Source organism: Xiphias gladius, chromosome 17 (assembly GCF_016859285.1).
Source record: "Xiphias gladius isolate SHS-SW01 ecotype Sanya breed wild chromosome 17, ASM1685928v1, whole genome shotgun sequence".
Taxonomy (NCBI): Eukaryota; Metazoa; Chordata; class Actinopteri; order Istiophoriformes; family Xiphiidae; genus Xiphias; species Xiphias gladius.
Window position 1 is genome coordinate 18,562,530 of NC_053416.1, and position 15,816 is coordinate 18,578,345.

The following is a 15,816-nucleotide window of genomic DNA, read 5'->3' on the forward strand; positions in this document are numbered from 1 at the left end:
CAACAAAACGTGAACCACAGGGAACAGAACAACACTCCCAGTGAACTCTATTAACAGCAGGGCCTGAAAATGTTGCCACATGCCTGAGCAGTACCATGCTCAGGCATGTGGACTGAATGAAGGACAATAATCTGCCTCGTTATCTCTCCTGCTGGAGCTCGACTAACTGGCTAATTTCACAGCAGACATTTCGAACTGTCATTGCAGGAAAAGCACAGGTGAAACTAATGGCATTAATGATGGCTCCAAAATATGCTATGCCACTGAACCAGCATTCACAATACCAGGGCCTTTAAACTGCCACACCTAGATGGGATCCAGCCATTATTCGTGTACAGCAAGGTTGTACTGCAAAACTGCGCCAAAGACCTCATGTTGACTCCATGCTAATTAGTTTCATATAAATGTATTAACTGCTAAATTTAACTGGAAATAGCAACATTAAGGTATATTATATTATCATTACCTAATCTTGTGGCCCTGTCTTTTTTTTTTGGGGGGGGGGGGTCAAAATAGTGGCTGTAAGACCGCAATTATTTTAGTTTGTATTCAGCTCACGCGATGCATATGCCTAAATTAAATGGAACTGTGCTAAATTAAATTACCTTAAAGTGCAGTGGCGGTACATAATGCAGAGCCAAGGAGGTACATACACAAAGGTGGTACAGCTATCAATCAAGTAATCAAACTTTATTCGTGTGTTATGTACGTTAGTGCAAAAAAAGGTGCTTTACAGGTGACTCGAGCTGATGACAGGGAATTTATATTGCATTCTATGAACAATAATTACTTTCCACTGCGACAGTACAATACACAGCAATAAGATACCAAATTACAACTTTATTGTAGTTTTCTCAAACACCAACACGGGGGTCTCTTACTTCCATTCAGCAGTAATGTTTGCATCCCTGTCCGCGATTGGTTACAAGTCCCGCGAGAGTTTCCCAAGTAGCCGTTACCCTGGAAACCAAGCTAAACAACTGTTGCTCTGCGTATTTAGCTAATTGTGTCAAAGCGGGATGCCACACTGAGCGTTACTTTGACTTTGACTTCGAAAGTTAGTTTTAAGAATTGAATAACACCATGGGTTTCGATTACTACGAAACGCTGGGAATAAACAGAAATGCAACAGACGCAGATATCAAAAAGGCGTAGGTCTTGTTAAACTACCAGCCGTTTTTTAACAGGCGGTTTGTTTTTGTTGTCACAATTTTTCCTCTTTTATTCTCCCAGATATCGACGGCTTGCGTTGAAGTTTCACCCGAGCAGTAACGGAGAACCTGGAAGCACCGAGAAGTTCAGTCAGTTGGGCGAAGCCTACGATGTTTTGAGCGACCGTAAGTGGCTAGAATAGGGCGCCTCGACTATCATCTAGATCATTCACTAGGCCAGTGCAACGCATCACGTAGGCTATGCTGTATATTTCACTACAATACCAACTCAAAATAAGGAGTTAAAGGGGCGACTGTGCTTGCTGAGGTAGGTGTGTTTGCAACATGTGTAACAACCTGGCAGCGTTCATGACGCAAGGTCATTGTAGCGGCAAAAAGTAATATTCATCGCGGTTAAAAAGAAACACAAAACTAAAATAAAATAAAAGACAATAGAAATAGTCGAAATAATTATTATAATCAAATAAAAGTGGGGATAATATAGTTTCAACTTGTTTATTTCTAGTTAATGTCCCAGATTCCAAACCTATCTGAACGAATTATTATTAATACAAAACACTATACATAATGTATCACATTTCTACAGCGGAGAATGGGGAGGAAAGTGGTTTAAGGAAAGCTTTTTTTAAATATATATATATAAATAAACTCTTATCTGACCAATGTGTGTATGATTAAAGCTACTGTACACTACAATAAAAGTGTTCAGGGCAGTTTTGAAAATCTATAAAATGATCCACCTTTTACCACATTATCGGTACCATTTTACCAGTACCAGTATTTTGACAGTATTTACAGACTGGCAGTTTGTGTCTATGACAATATCTATTTTCTGTGTTACAGCTCGAAAAAAGGCAACGTATGACAAGTTTGGTGAGGAGGGTCTAAAAGGTGGTATTCCAGCTGAGTTTGGCATCGGAGGGGCTTGGTCATCTAAATATGTCTACCATGGGAATCCAGATAAAACATTCAGACAGTTTTTCGGAGGTGACAACCCATTTGCAGGTGAGAAAAACAGAAATAAAGACAATACAGTGAATGTGCTTTTTCAAATTGAATGCCAACTGCATTAATCAATATTTGATTTGTTTGTTTGTTTTGTTTTGTTTTGTTTTTTTGGATAGACTTCTATACAAATGATGTACCACTTCAGTTCGGTGGCCTGCAACCAGGAGTGGTGAAGACACAAGATTTCCCAATAGAGAGAGACCTTCATTTGTCCCTGGATGATCTCTTCCATGGATGCACAAAAAAGATAAAGATTTCTCGCAGGGTAAGAACATCTGTATGCGAGATAACTGTCTTTTCTCATCCCACCATTTTTCAGTGGTCAAATCATTCTTACATTCGTTAGTTAGACTGAGAACAACTCGTGGACACTCATGTTTGAAATGACTTTACATAAAAAAAATAGTTAGATCTAAGTAATTACGCTGAGTGAAATACATGAATTCATTTTCGTCTCATTTGTTTAACAGATTATGAATGAGGATGGATATACATCCAGTATCAAAGACAAGATCCTGTCTATAGATGTAAAGCCTGGGTGGAAAGAAGGCACAAGAATAATTTTTTCCAAAGAGGGAGATCAGGTAAAAGAGTAATACAAAATCATTTTCTGTTGATATTTAAGACAGCTTTAATAATTGCCACTAACAAAGCAACCAGTCTGATGTTGGTAGCAATGTGATAGGAGAGTGAAATCATCAGTTGGTATGATGTTTTATTTTTATCCTGCTAAACCATTTATCTTATTTGCATTTGGTTATTTCAACTGTTTCGTCAAAGTTCAAAATCAGTAGGATTTTGATCAGATTGAAGAAGACCTATAGGCCCTTAACCTGGTGCCAATGAAAAGTGAATATTGTGAAAGGGATCTTTACTGTAATACGGTAAAGGGGATTTGACCTGTTGTTGTTGTTGTTGGTCTTCCTACTCACCAATATCTCCCTCTGTGAGAACAGTTAGAAAAAGAGCTGATAACATGTGACTTGTAATGGTTTCCCCAGTTTGGTTAAGGATGACATACAGTATGTTGATTTGGTTGAGGTAAGGATGATTAATTTTGATTAAAAACAAAGTAAGGCTCTGGTGGTAGTCTTCACTGTTTCTTTATTCCCTTGCCTTATGCAACATTTCTCACAAGAATGTGAGCTAAGGCTTCAGTTTTGGTTTGTGGTGCTGTCCCTGGTGCTGATTTACCCCACTATCTGTTGCCTCATGCATAGAGCTCAATTCTCAGCAAATGGGACTTCATTATAGATAATCCAAGCTTTAAGTGTATCGTAAGCTTTAGAGGGAAGTCTAGAAAGTTACAAATATATCAATATGTACAATTATGGATGAGAAGCACAAAACATATTCCTAAAGCTGAAATGTTTGGGTTTGAAGTATGTAAAGAATATACGTTTTTGCAGAGATTATAATAATGCAACATTGTGCAAATTCATGTCGGCTTATCATAAACTTAAGTAAAGTGAGAATAATAACATTTATATGCATCTCTGTTGGAGAAGGGTAAATGCTTGGGATAATATTGGATCAATCATAAGGTAATTATTCTTAATACGGAATGAGGTTTTTAGGAAGTCTTAATGTACTATTTTATACCCGATTTTTAAATTCCATGCCTTTAACCTTTTTTCTACCAGTCGTATTGTAGTTACACTAGAATGATAGGAGATCGAGACAGTATTGATGACTGGAAAATTGCTCAGACTGTTGACCACAGGATTCAGGACTGGACAGTTTTTGAAATGGTGAATAGTGTCAGAATGAGGTAAAGAGAGTAGAAAAATAAGGAGTTAATATAAACAGGTAAGTAAATTATATTTTTGCGAAACTCTGAAAGTTTATTTTATCCTTCGGTTGTGAAGTGTTAAAGTTTCCACCTGATCTGCTTCAATGTCACCAGTAGGTGGCCTCAGCAGATCCCTCTCTTTAAAGTAGCTCACCCGTGCTTATATGATTGTCATCAAATATGCTTTTTGTTCAATATGATCTGCCTTACTTTGCTCAAAAAAAATATGTGCTCAAAGCTACTCCTTATCAAACTATGCATAGTAACAAGTTATTACTAAGCCATGTGTTAGGGAAAGGGCCTGACTACAATGTGATCATCTTGCTGTATTTTATCTTTAGGGACCAAACAGCATCCCTGCAGATATTGTGTTTATAGTGCGACAGAAGAGTCACCCTCTTTTCGTAAGACAACATAATGACCTGATCTACAAGGCCCAGGTCTCTTTGGAGATGGTGAGTCATGTTAAAGAGGGTTTCATTATCAGTCAAACAGTAGAATAAAACAGTATTGAAGCAAAAAACCTCTCCCACAGGCCTTGACTGGCTTCTCTGTGGATGTGGAGACACTAGATGGCAGGCTACTCAATATTCCCATCAATGACATTGTTCAGTAAGTGCTTTTCTATATTGGGGCCAAAGTGGAATACTAAATAACATTTGTATGTAATACTGTATGTTGTAGTTTTATTAATTTGACATAAATCTCGGATATTCTAAAAGCTGAATGAATTACTTAAACATTAAGATCAGAACAGGGAGCGATGATCATAAGAAATTCAAGCACTTTATATCACCTGTATAGTTAAACAGGGACATTTCTAGAAGGATATGTTTTGGGTTTGTGCATCATCTGCATTAATTACCATTTTCCTGTCTCTGATTTGTTTCTCATAACACATCAGCCCTACATACAAAAAAGTGGTGACTGGAGAGGGAATGCCGCTGTCCCAGGATCCTTCACAGAGAGGAAACCTCATCCTTACTTTTGACATCCAGTTCCCAGAGAAGCTCCCCGCTGAGAGGAAACATCTGATCAAACAAGCTCTAAAATAAATATCTAGCAAAAAATATTGACCATATTTTAATACCTGATACTCTCCTATGACTAATGAATGTTGGAATTACATATATATCTTTATTCGTATAAACACAACTTGTATAGGAGGCAACATAAGGTAAAGAAATGTGTAAACAACATCGCTGTGCTACAATATCAGCCTTCTGCCACGCAACAATCATTACAGTGTAGTTCTGCAATGGTGCTTTGCTGCCATCATGGCCCGTTTCAGCTGCTCATATGTCACAAACATCACCACATTCCAGGAGCCCAGTCGTAAGAAAGATGGCATGAACCTCAAGAGCAAAGAACAGAAACTTTAGCGTGATTGATGGCAATCTATTCAAATGAATAACTGGCATTTTGTTTACAGCCCTTGGTCTCCTCACCATCCTCTATAAATGTTTGATTATACCCTCAATAATCATTTAAATATTGTCCATGCAGTCAGTGCTTACCCCTTATAAAAGGAGAGTGGTCCTTCTTTGGTCATCATGGCAGCAGCACAATTGAGGACACTGTTGTACTGGCCAAGAGCAGAGTTCATATACCTTGTCTTGACCACATCGACTGGAGAGGCAATCACTGATGTGCATAACCCTGCACCAAAGGCTGATACAAAGTGGCAGGGCAGATTGTCTGTAAAGTAGAGGCTGAAAATTAATACTCCAGGAAAAAAAGCACTTGGCCATTATATCATGCCACTGGAGCATTGGGCTGCAGCTATTTTTTACCTGTCAGGGGAGTGGACTTCAAAAGTGTATCCTTGATGAAGTCGTATGTCACTAGTTCTGTGCAGTTGACAATTGCATTACGTGCAATGTTTGGAGCTGTACCTGCGTGTCAAAGTAATATATGTACATTGAAACATTTATCATAAGAAACTGAAGAAGAACCTTAAAGACTCACATAACCATTTAGAGTTCAAGCTACCTTTCCATAGACCACGAATGCCTTCTTCCTTAGCAATGGTCTTGTAAGCATCCATGGTGCTACAGTAGCGCCTGCCGTGCCCAGAAGACCTGGTCTGTGCCTGGAAGCGGACTTTCACCACATCTGTGGGCTGAGCAAAAGCAACCGCCATGGCACCTGTGGTGCATCCTGCAAGCAGCCGACTGCCGATGCCTACATCTGAACCAGAGAGGAGGGAGATGATTGGTGCAGGACTGCCTCAATTAGACTAACAATTATAGCACATTAATAAATACTCACGATCAGAACCTCGGGTGTAGAACTGTTTTACAGAGTCGTAGAGACCGATTCGGACAGAGGCAAAGCTCATCTGTCTCTGCAGTCCTGCCACCAGTCCATTGTAAAGACTCCTGGGCCCCTCTGTACGCACCATGGTGGTGATGGTGCCAAACACTCCTCGATACTTCACTGCAGACCCTTTCCCCGCAGCCTCCCCTTGGATCTGTACAGGATAAAGGTTAATGGAGGCTCAGCTAACTAAAGATAAGAAAGAATAGGGGACTTCAATGTACATTATGAACTAGCTTCTTCAGTTTTTTAGGCACTAAGAAAATGCATAAAATGTCCTGTAGATACACTATTTGTTTAATGTTTACAATATAAGAAGTTGGTGGGTTGATGGGAAGCTTTTTTTTTTAACCTGCAGTCGCACTTTGGCTGTGTCCAGGGGAAAGGTGAGCAGGTCAGCGGTACAGGCTGCAGTTCCTGCTCCTACAAACTTCACAGCTGCTGATGGAGGCACATCTGCAGGTCCAAATCCAACCATTTTCCAGAGTTATTTGGATCAATATAAGGACTGAAGTGTGGCTGATTAATATGGACAGGACAAGAAGCTCGTCCAAAATCTGAAAAAAGAAAAAAAAAATAGAGCCATAATACATTTTATTTATGAGTGTGCTTTTTTTAAAAGCTTGATTCTGTGTCTGGTGTGTAACCCTGAACACTATAATACCTGCTGGGTGGCTCATGTAACACCCCCGTTAAGCAAAAAGCACATCCAAAAGAAGAGGTTTTACCGATGCTAAATGAAAAAGCTAATGGGTACATTCTGACAGGAAAAGGTTGCATGGGAATGGGCTAAAAAACAAAAGCCTTCCTAATTCAGGAGCACAAAGAAAATGATTTCCACATTATCACACTGAAGTCTGGACTTTGGTTATTAATTCTTACCTTTTTAGGATAGAAACTTTAGAGATCAGGATTCTTTAAAAGTGTCCCTCTGGCTGAACTTTTTCCAGGCTATAAATTGGTTTTCTTGTTTTTCCATAGAAGATTTTTCAAAAGTGATGAGCCTTGTTCTTGTCAAAACAGAAATATGTTCAAAAACAAAAATAGCCATGTAACAAAGTATTAACAAAAATACCAATATCCCAAGAACAAAATTTTTTATAAAGAATTTGATTGTACCTTGATTCGATTTGTAGTATTTAAACTGGCAGGTAAAATGCACAAAATCTGGAACTGAGAAAATCCAAATGATTTACTGACTCTTAACCAAGATTCAGGATGCAGTAGTGTGGGGGAAGAGAACCTGTTTAAATAAGGCCATGAGGCTGTTACATCATGACATGCATGTGTTGCTGGTGGGGCCCCACTCCCACTGTAACTGTCTTGGGCTGCCTACCGTTCTGAGGGGCAGAATGTAAACCTGTCTGTGCAACAAACAGCCTGTGGCTGTATTTGTATGATTTTTGTATGTTTTCTCTGTGTCTTCTAATCGAGTTCCCTGTTTACTGTGTCCTTAAACCAACAACAACATCACAACAAACATTCAAAACAAGAGTTGTTATCGATAAGACAGGCGGAATATATTGAGTGTTGACTATTTTTTGAAAACAGAATGTTGCATTTTCCTACTTGCTAAAACACATTTGGTTAAGTGAGTTATCTTTTTAAAGGTCTGTCCATAGAATTATAGTACAGAGAGCACAGATTTGCAGAGTAAGTGCTGAGTCATGTTAAAAATACAAAAAAACATAGTGTATCGCCCACCAAACTAGATCCATATGCTCAGACCTATTAACATCTCACTGCAGCTTTTTTTTAAAAAGTTTGTGTTCAATGACCTGTTGTTCCTGCACTGATTAATGAGGCACTACACTGAAAAGAATTTTTGAAAATAAATTTACAACAGTATTGTATTGTATACCTGAATAGCCGTGTATGTACGCAACCATGTTTCCTTGATAAGGCTCTGTAAAGCAATGCAGGATTATTAGTTAAAGGTTGGTGAAGTTGTGTAAAAGTAGTCATATCACATGAAATATAGGGATTGTAAATTGCAATGTCATGAATGAATGCATGGGTACATGTTGTCCTGTATGAAGGCTGTGTCACTCTATAGATCTCACTGACCCAACTGTGAGACTGCAGCAGGTGACTTTGGAAATATTCCCGGTCCAATGAATAAAAAACTGCAGTTATTCAGAGGCCCAATGCTAAAAAAAAAAAAAAAAGCTTGCTTTCGTCAAAAGCTCATTTCACAGCTCTGCTTTCAGGGCACCACCTGCTGAGATGTTCAGACTAGTGTATTTGTGTCAGCCAATGCTCTCCCCTGTGAACACATCTGAGGCAGGCTATATGTTTGTTATTTGGGTTATGTAGGAACGTGGTTGGAACATTAATTTAAATTTGCTTGAAATATACATGTACATCTATACATCTATGAATACATATACAGTACATAGAGAAGAAATGTAATTTTTATCTTTTCACAACAATTTGTTTTCCTCATCTCACCTTAATCATCAAATTATAAGATGTGAAGTAAATCTTGTTTAAGTTTCACATTTGACCAAAGACTTGGAGATGGTCTATACTACTGATTTCTACCACAAAGAAACTTAAATACTGTGCACTGCCCCACTTAAATCCCAAGATGTTCCACTTTCTGTAAAGAGCTTCCACCATTTTATCAAGCAACCTGATTTATCGGCAGTCACCCCATGGTCTTTTTTCCCCCGCATTTATTCCAACTATTTAAAGTGTATTGTGTTTGATGTAGGTTAGACAAAGAATTTAAAACATTACACTTTCATTTTAGCATTATTTACATCATTTTAGCATTGTGTACAACATATTCTATTCACATGACCTATCGACCAGCAATAAATCAAGCTATTTACAATAAGCAGCACATAGATTAACCTGTAAATCCCTGACCACATACACCACAAATAACGGTAAATATTGTAAACAGTCCACAATACAGAAGACAAAGTAAGAGACATAGAAGTGATCACAGGTTAGGCCTGTATTGCCATATACAGTCTGTCTATTGCATTCATGGAAAACCTACCCGAAATAACATATAACATACACTATAACGTTATTCATATGAGCTTCCAATTCATTCTTGTAAACACGAAAATCCATCTCCAGCCAGTGAACTGCCAACTGATCAAGGCTTAAATATATATTTCGATATGAGATAAAAACACAATGTTATGGAATTAGTCTTTCACATCCGTCCTATACATCTTATTAAGTATTTTTGTAATGCTGGCACTCACCATTACAATGCACAATGTGCCTTTAAACTTGAATCCTTAAATCATTCTGGTATTACAACAATGCCCACAGAGTCAATGTTCATTCAGGAATCTTAGGAGCCACAGCTTCCTCTTGATGATGTATTAAGTCCACCTCTGAGCCACGTTGGTAATGTTACCCTGGACCCCCGAAATCAAAGCTAAGCTCTCTTTTGCGCCTCCACTTGGAGCTCTCTTTTTCCAACCACGGAAGAAGAAGAAGAAACAGTCTGACGAGCTGAGGTCAAAACGGCGACTCCCAGCACTGTTGTGCCCTGGTCATCCCTCGTTTAATTTGTTCATACGTCACAAACATCACAATGTTCCAGGACCCAAGTCGCAAGAAAGAAGGCATGAACCTAAAGGAAACAAATGAAAGAAAAGTAAACGTGTTTGGACACAGGTTGCATTTTACTGTTTTGTGGTTCACTGTTATGTTAGCTTGTATTTACCCTTTATAGAAAGCTGTGGGTCCTTCATTTCTCAGCATGGTGAGAGCACAGTTGATAGCACTGCTGTACTGGCCAGCCTTTGAGTTCATGAACCGTGTTTTGACTACATCCACAGGAGAAGCCACAACTGTTGTGCAGAAGCCTGCACCAAAGGCGGCTGTGAAGTGGCAGGGCAGGTTGTCTGAAGGGGAAAAGGAGAAAAGTCACATTCTGCTTAAATATTTTATCATTTGAAATTGGTTGCGTAAGAAGTTACGGTACTTGGAGCAATATTTCTTTTCTACAATAAGTTGTTTTTTTGCCTCACCTGTCATTAGGTCATACTTCAGGATGAGCTCTTTGATCATGTCGTAGGTCACCAGCTCTGCACAGTTTACGATGGCATTACGGGTAATGTTGGGCATGCAGCCTGGAAAAAAGCGGAGGATGGTTCAAAAACCAGTGGAAGGAATTTCCATGATAAGTAATAAATACAATACTTTTTTTTAAAATCTGAAGTAAAAATGCAAGTACCTTTCCAAAGGCCCCTTACTCCCTCATCTCGCGCAATCGTCTTGTAGGCATCCAGGGTGCCGTTGTATCTCCTCTCACCACCAGCCAGTCGTACCTGGGCTTGGAAACGCACCTTCACCACATCCGTTGGCTGTGCAAAAGCCACAGCCATGGCTCCTGTGGTACAGCCCGCCATGAGCCGAGTAACAATCCCAGCACCTGTGCAGAAAGTTCATATCGGTCACAATGAAGCAGCAGGAGAGATACAACCTTGTTCATATAACACATTGGTAGTCAGGTTATGAAACGCACTCTCGGTGCCTCGGGCGTAGAATTGCTTCATGGAGTCGTAGAGACCGATTCGGACAGAGGCAAAGCTCATCTGTCTCTGCAGTCCTGCCACCAGTCCATTGTAAAGACTCCTGGGCCCCTCTGTACGCACCATGGTGGTGATGGTGCCAAACACTCCTCGATACTTCATTGCACTGGCCCCTTCAGTTTTATGAGCCTCTCCTTGAATCTTGCCAATAGGATGACAGTAAGGAATTCTTAGCAGCAGGTTAAAAAATACAGATATACTTGGAACAAAATCTAATGTCAAAATGTGCGAAGCCCTCTTACACATTGTGCATCTAACCTGTAGTCTGACTTTGGCGGTATCTAGAGGAAAGGTGACGAGGTCAGCGATGCAGGCTGCGGTTCCTGCTCCGAAGAACTTGACTGTCGCAGAGGGCACCACGTCTTTGGGTTTCATGCCAACCATTTCTCTGCCTGGTTTGATGACACAAATGGAAAAATCTGCTCTTTACGCTATGAGCCCAAGACCTCTGTGTAGGTCACACCTCATACACCAAACACACCGGTAAGAAATCATTACTCAGCCCAGCAAGACAGACACACACCAAATATAACTGTTCATGTTTTCTCACATTTAATCACTTTTGTTTGTTCTTATTATAACATCTAACTGTGTTAAAATCTGAGTGAACAAGTAGTATTTAAAGTGTCCATACTAAACATTGTGCCTACCTGTAAGTGAAGGTAAAGAAAAGTTTCAGGTTTTCTCGAGAAGAACACTAGTCTTTGGAAGGGGTTCTGTTGTGGAAATGCCTCGGGCCATAAACTCTGTTTGAAGTGAACCAGTCAGCATACCACCACTCACTGAAAAAAACAAGCATTTATCACTAACCTGTGATCCAAGAACAGTTTGGCTTGTTAGTTTTATCATTATGATGACTGATTAATACATTATATTTCAGATTGACAGGAGACAGACATGCAAAAATGTTTTTTTTCATCAAATATTTAATATAAAAACTATTTAGTGTTAATATTATAAATCTACTGTTTAAATATTAAGCAACATAAGCTGAGTCTGAACCCATGACAAGGTGCATGATTTCTTTTTTTTTTTTAAATCACTGTTAATTTACCTGAATAGTTCTCCGGGAGAGTTATAATCCAGCACAGCAAAAAGAATATACAGTCCTTTAGGTAGTTAGTCCCTTTAGTATCCTCGTGTCATGCTGTGTGCTTACTGTTTCAGTGAGGAAGAAGCCCCTGAATTTATAGGCACCTTTGGCACATGACTGCTGGGCAGCCTGCCGAGCCGTACACACCTGTTATGTGAATCTCATGTTTACCAGAGTCTGTGACACACAGACGGATATTTGAGCACTTGTTGATCTGCTCCTAACAGTGTCATTGCGGTAGCCTGGTATGGACTCACACTCAATGAGCAGATATAAACATTTAGAATATGTTCATGTTGTTTCACAGCTAATTTCACGGGAAAACTTACTGGCTGACGACATCATAAATATATCTATTTCAAATTTTATCTCCAGAGCTTGGGATTTACACAAAATTTAAACCTTAATGTTTGCTGATATCAGCTCAAATTACAGCACTGACATCAGGGAACGTACCTCATGTTTCTATTGGTTGATATATGTGGCCAATCAGACAGAGAGGCCTGTCTGGATTCCCTAAATGTTTCCATGGGCCCTTTGACTGACTGACAAGTTCTGTGGCGGATAACATTTGCACTACATCCTTTTCTAAGTGTTAGTGCCCCACAACAAAATGCAAAACTAATTCAGGAGCTTTAGGAATCCCCTCCTCCCCGCAAGTAATAAAGTACGAAATGTTCCAGGCTACGGAACCGCCATGCTTCTCAGCCAATCCACTCAATGAACGAGGGTGGGTGGATACACATAGCATCTGTATGCAATCATCCAGCCATTAGCATCTGTTTAGGCAAACTACGCGCACCCAAGGAGAGGACTGGGTGCTGAATGGAAAGTGTTAGACAGGGGAGACACGAGTTTTGGAGTTCAGACACACCCCTAAACGTGTGACTTTCCATAGCAGCCCCATGTCATGGCCCCAGCAGGCCTATGTCAAGTCATGCGGTTGACTTTGCAAAATTGTCTGCACTACATATCAAATATTTCACCTGCTTTTACATGTGTCAGGATGTTGTCTGATTCCCAAAGCTGTTCTGCTAATCCTGTGCGTTGTAAAATGGACCACCAGTGTTTCCCCCATACACTGCCGCTTTATCTATTTGTCTTTATATTCTGTACCACTGAGTCCTTTACAGACAGTACTGTGTAAAGTTGATTGATGATTTCATATTCCATGTGACAAGGCCTGAAAATGGCCTGCACCTTTGACCTATGACACATTTTCCACTATTTACAGTATTTTAACTAACTATTACATGACCATAAATTGAATGCATATGTACTATCAATGGGGTTGCTGGGATTTTGGCACTACTACAATAGCATGAGGTGGTTTTTAGATGCTTAAATGTGTAGAAGTTTTAATGTGTCCATTTTCTTTTAATATTTATTATATTCACTTTTTAAATTAGTTTATATTTCATTTCGTTAATTATTGTTATCATCATCATCATTATTATTATTATTATTATTATTATTATCATTATTACTGTTATTGTTATTGTTATTAGTGTATGATCTTTTTAAATAAAGCTTACAATAGAAATTAGTTAATTGAGAATTTTTTTACATTCAAATGTTTTGGTGGCAAAGAGATTAAAGGCAATAATAGATTTTAAATATATTTCAGCTGCAATTGAAAGTTTGGTTTCATGAATTTGGTTTAATTTATTTTATCTAATTTGCAAGGCATAGATGGGAAATGGTTAAAACTTAAACCTAAGCACACTCAAGAATGATCCAGAAGAAAAGGGATGCTACTTTCATCACCTGCTTTCTTTGGTTGTTGCTAAAAACGGGTTTCTGAGAACACAGTGTGAGTAACCTTTGAGCTCACAATCAGGCCAGTAAACAACTTAGTGACCTCCCCCTGCAGCCCATGAAAATGAAACTGAGCAGGCAGCTCTCATCATCACTATGGTCTCATGCACTTTGAATGCCATGAACTTCAAATTAGTGCTGAGATATAACTAATCTCATTACGCTATAAATAAAGTCTGCCAAAGCATCACATAAAAGTTAGTAGAGCACAGTGCAGCTGTATAGCCCATCATCATTCACTTGTGAATTTCTGTCTTAACTTTATTTTAATTTATAATTTGGTAATGGAGGAAGTAAAAGAAAACAAATTTCATGTCGAGTCAGTTGTTGTTGGGCTAGATTCTTTTTTAGATTTAATTACTTTTTTAAATTAGATTTTTTTTTTATATATAATGAGTTATAGAGAGCAACTGCAATTAACATTTTTTATTTTTTGTTTGTTTGATTTTTTGAAAATATTTTCTAGATATCAAATCTGAGCCATTTGTACCCTACTCAAGCTTTTAGGGCCTTGCTTGTCAAACGTTTTTGGAATTCATTTTGACATACAGTATTTCATAGCACACATGAAGAGATACAGTATTTCACTGGGACAACAAATGGACCCACATACCAGGAATGACTCAGCTGTTTGCTAATTGTTCATACTTATCTTTGGCTGGCTTTTTTTTTTTTTTTTTGTCATAGCTTAGTTTTTATTTCAGTGTTCATGGAGACTTCTACATGTCTCTGCCCATTGTCTCATAATCCATCCATGGTTCATAGTTATTTCAATAGTTTCATTGTTTAATTGACTGACCCAGCTGAGAGGGTGTAACCTCTATGGTTTGACCATCGCCCTGTTCCTACATTGTGTCAGTGCTGATTGAAATAGGATGATTATTGCCTGATTCCTCCCAGTGGGTGATGAAGGCATCTTTGTCCCAATTTGTAAGTGAGCAGCTACGTTTATTAACTGTCACCTCTTGCTGTCCTCTCTTGTGCCTCTCACAATCAAATTAGCGAGTTTGCAACTGTAGACCCTCAGCTGTCATAACACACTCTTTATGTAACTGCATTTACAAGTCTGCCAAATGTCTCCCATTGAATATCAATGACTCAGACTGCAAGACTGTAACTGCAACTACAGTGTTGATAAAGCTGCAGTTCTCTGTGATCATAACAGCATCCTAAAGCCTTCAGTTTTTTTCTAATCATTAATATTAATTATCAAATAACTAATATTGGATATTTCTCAAAAGGTCACCAGCAGCAAACTCACTCTTCTGCTCTGTACGTATATTAGTTTTGTCCACTTATTGACAAGCTCTCTTCAAGGGTTTCCCCAATGGTTTAGAGTGCAATTGCATAAAGTTGTGGGGGGACTTGTGAGAGACATGATTTTCAAAAAAAAATGTTGAACTCAGTGCAGCAGAGGCCGAGACATCCTGACTTTTTGCCCCTCCTATGGGTCTAGCTCTAAAAAACAACACTTCCCATGATGCAACTTGATGGTGTCTTTCATTAGACACTCCCTGCCTGGTAAACACCCACATCTTTCAAACTCCACACCCCCTGTTTGTAATACAGGCCTTCTGTTATAAATTTGTAGTCTTAAAATCACAGCTGAGATAACCCTGATGACATCCCTATGACATCATTATGGTTACTTTCTCAGACTTGATAAAAGCTCCTTGAGGGCCGCAGAGGACATTATTCAACTGTTGTCACGGGCTGAGGGGGCCTAACCATGATGAGTAAACTAAACCTCATGTGGAAAACTGGTGGAGTGCCCCTTTAATTAAATTCCGTCTCAGCTACATGGGTAAAGTGTGCACTGCTGCCACCTCGTGTTCAAGAATATTGTGAGCCAGAGGATATACAGTATAAATACTGCATGTGCTGTTGCTGTCCTGTAGTCTTTTTTATAAATGTATATGAATGTGGAAAATTATAGCATCTATTGAAAAAATTTACTTCAGCCAGAGGAATGTGATACCTATCACTCCTTTCCTAACACAGTCAGAACATATCCAACCATCAAAACAGCTAAAGTCTTCTAATTTCACC

At 38.9% G+C, this 15,816-nt stretch overlaps 3 protein-coding genes across 5 annotated transcripts; 1 reads left to right on the forward strand and 2 right to left on the reverse strand.

Annotated features, from left to right (window-relative positions):
* Window positions 1-209: 209 nt before the first annotated feature.
* Window positions 210-5,030, forward strand: dnajb13 (DnaJ heat shock protein family (Hsp40) member B13). Of its 3 annotated transcripts, none has more exons than XM_040150112.1 (8): window positions 210-342; window positions 1,234-1,337; window positions 2,016-2,177; window positions 2,297-2,445; window positions 2,651-2,764; window positions 4,314-4,427; window positions 4,508-4,584; window positions 4,877-5,030. In XM_040150112.1, exons 1-8 carry the CDS (start codon window positions 311-313, stop codon window positions 5,025-5,027), a joined length of 903 nt encoding a protein of 300 aa, XP_040006046.1. In that variant the 5' UTR covers window positions 210-310; the 3' UTR covers window positions 5,028-5,030. The 3 variants fall into 3 exon arrangements, with proteins under 3 accessions (XP_040006046.1, XP_040006047.1, XP_040006045.1); XM_040150111.1 differs by lacking the exon at window positions 210-342 and adding an exon at window positions 946-1,151; XM_040150113.1 differs by lacking the exons at window positions 210-342; window positions 2,651-2,764 and adding an exon at window positions 936-1,151.
* A 182-nt stretch (window positions 5,031-5,212) lies between these two features.
* Window positions 5,213-6,769, reverse strand: LOC120802760 (mitochondrial uncoupling protein 2-like). Its single transcript, XM_040150879.1, has 6 exons — window positions 6,644-6,769; window positions 6,244-6,445; window positions 5,965-6,162; window positions 5,766-5,867; window positions 5,490-5,670; window positions 5,213-5,327 (listed from the first exon to the last, which is right to left on the reverse strand). The coding sequence occupies exons 1-6, from the start codon at window positions 6,767-6,769 to the stop codon at window positions 5,213-5,215; spliced, it is 924 nt and encodes a 307-aa protein (XP_040006813.1).
* Window positions 6,770-8,286: 1,517 nt separating this feature from the next.
* LOC120802759 (mitochondrial uncoupling protein 2-like) lies at window positions 8,287-12,002 on the reverse strand. The gene is made up of 8 exons (XM_040150878.1): window positions 11,911-12,002; window positions 11,507-11,638; window positions 11,115-11,248; window positions 10,790-10,997; window positions 10,499-10,696; window positions 10,293-10,394; window positions 9,986-10,166; window positions 8,287-9,892 (listed from the first exon to the last, which is right to left on the reverse strand). Exons 3-8 carry the CDS (start codon window positions 11,238-11,240, stop codon window positions 9,778-9,780), a joined length of 930 nt encoding a protein of 309 aa, XP_040006812.1. The 5' UTR covers window positions 11,241-11,248; window positions 11,507-11,638; window positions 11,911-12,002; the 3' UTR covers window positions 8,287-9,777.
* Between the last annotated feature and the right edge of the window lie 3,814 nt (window positions 12,003-15,816).